Here is a 2,234-nt window from a genome sequence, read left to right on the forward strand (position 1 = left end):
GGTTTTGGATCACTTTAGTTTTTGCCGTTTTGCATTAGATGCTCAAATTCTTTCGCATGGTATAAGAACCGAGCTCTATTAAGCTCAATCTCAGTAAATCCGCACTTAATTGCACATTTGAACTCCAAAACTGGGTTCTATAAAAGCCATTAACTCTAGAAAGCATTACCTTAACACAAGGAAAAAGCAGAAACTTTAGAAACTACAGTCCTACTCCGATGAATGCCGTTCTAAATAATGAAGAAAACCAAGGATCGACAAGAAGAAAGATCCCTATATAATGACCAAGTATCACTTCTCAATCAAGCCCATCAGCTGATTTACTGGTTGTGTACTTTATACAGCATTCAAATAAAGCCGGTGAAGTTAAAACGCTAATGCAAAATGAGAAAAGGAGAAACCATGAGAGAACCGAAAAGAGTCGAATGATTCCAAATTCTGTAAAAGAACAATAAAACTCATCGTTCAGACAAATCATCAAACACGTCGCATACAACTTTCTCACACTTTCTCCTCCCGAATGAAGTCCTCAGAATTCGCCGCTTGAGTATCACTATTGTCGCTAATCACAGGTGAGTCAATAGGTTGAGGCGTTTGTTGTTGAGAATTCATGAGCTGCTCCATATCCCGCATTCTGGTCCTCACAACGCTGGTCACCAAAACTGCAAGAAAGAAGAAAAGTAAATATTGGGCAAAAGGGTATTATTCTAGACAAAAGAAAAACTCAAGAAATGGAGAAGAAGGGTATTATACTGCCAGCAGTTCCGATGGCCCAAAGCCAGAGGATCTTCACTCCGGGTCCTCTGTCTTTCCACATTTTCCTGCTACCTCTGTTGTATTCTCCAATTCTTTTGGTTCCAGCAGCTACAGTGGCACCCGATTTTCAACCTCTGCTCAGTAAAAGAAAACGGGGCGGAGTCGGAGCAGCCCACTAAGGACTTTGGTTAAAAAAATTATTTTCTTATTTTCTAGAAAAGTATAATTTCAAGTGTGATGATGTTAGGTTTTAGTTTTAATGATGAAAAATAATACAATTATTTTTGGTGTAGGGACTCAAGATAATCAACCAAGATCGAAGTGCAACAATCAAAGCCGAAGGGAGAAATCAATCAAAGATTGATAGCACTCAAAGGAAAAGAAGCACTGAGGATCCGGCAAGAAAGTCAAATTAGAGATTGCTTGAAGAGTTAAAAAGGAAAAGAAGCATTGAAGATGGAAGGACCCAGATTGAAGGAGCAAATCCAACGCTATCAAAACTCAAAGATGGAAAGCAAGGAAGTGTAACGGGAATTGACCTTATTCTTGGAAAGAATCAATTTCTTTCTAAGGATCAAATCTCTTGGGTTGGCAAATCTCTTCAGTAACGGTCTCCTACAAAGTATTTATACGCAACCTTAGGACTTAAAAAAATATACTTTGATCGAACCAATTACCCTCTCTTTGTTCTACTGCAAACAAACATTGTAGTTCTTCTAGATCTGCTGTATAACAAGTTAGAGAAGAAAGAGATAAAAAAACTAGTGAGGCATTGTATCAAGAAAAGACGAGTGACATAGAAACTGAGCTGTTGGTGTAAACTACACCATTCACTTTGTACTCAAGAAACTCAATCACTGAAACAGAACTCCCTTGCAACCCAAGGGGACGGGACTAGGATTCACATTGAATCTGAACCAGTGTAAAAACTCCGGCGTCTTTAATTCCTGCACTTTACTTCTGCATTTTAATTCTGCACTTCTTAATATCTCGCTATTACATCTAGTTGACTAATTGGCGAACTAGTCAACTTATAATAATTAATTTTAAAAATAAGCAATTCACCCCCCCCTCCCCCCCCCTTGTACTTTCAATTGGTATCAGAGCAAGGCTCACATTTTTCTTTTGCTTAACAGCTTGTGAGAAAAGATCATGGCTATTCAAGTTATTGTCGGAGCACTCTTCCAAGAAGGAACATCGCAAGTAAGGCCACCGTATTTCAATAGACAATATTTCTCTCACTGAAAAGTGCGTATGGAAATATACTTAAAGGCTTATGATGTCAAAGTCTGGAGAGTTATCAAAAAGGGAAACTACCCTCTGCCGGCTGCTGCTCAACCACCTATTGATCCTGAAGATATAGATGAATATACAGATGAGCAAATGGTAGTTGTACAAGTTAATAATATGGCAAGGAATCTGCTTTATAATGCTATAAGTTGTGAGGAATATAAGAAAATCTCCAGTTACGATACAGC

General features: G+C 38.4%; 1 protein-coding gene across 1 annotated transcript; it reads right to left on the minus strand.

Annotated features, from left to right (window-relative positions):
* Window positions 1-256: 256 nt before the first annotated feature.
* LOC109209060 lies at window positions 257-919 on the minus strand. The gene is made up of 2 exons (XM_019372227.1): window positions 754-919; window positions 257-662 (listed from the first exon to the last, which is right to left on the minus strand). Exons 1-2 carry the CDS (start codon window positions 815-817, stop codon window positions 502-504), a joined length of 225 nt encoding a protein of 74 aa, XP_019227772.1. The 5' UTR covers window positions 818-919; the 3' UTR covers window positions 257-501.
* Between the last annotated feature and the right edge of the window lie 1,315 nt (window positions 920-2,234).

Source organism: Nicotiana attenuata, unplaced genomic scaffold (assembly GCF_001879085.1).
Source record: "Nicotiana attenuata strain UT unplaced genomic scaffold, NIATTr2, whole genome shotgun sequence".
Taxonomy (NCBI): domain Eukaryota; kingdom Viridiplantae; phylum Streptophyta; class Magnoliopsida; order Solanales; family Solanaceae; genus Nicotiana; species Nicotiana attenuata.

Coding starts and splice junctions, on each gene's coding strand:
- LOC109209060 (XM_019372227.1), bottom strand. CDS start 817: ATGTGGAAAGACAGAGGACCCGGAGTGAAGATCCTCTGGCTTTGGGCC. Junction 663..753: donor GGCCATCGGAACTGCTGGCA/GTATAATACCCT, acceptor TCTTTCTTGCAG/TTTTGGTGACCAGCGTTGTG.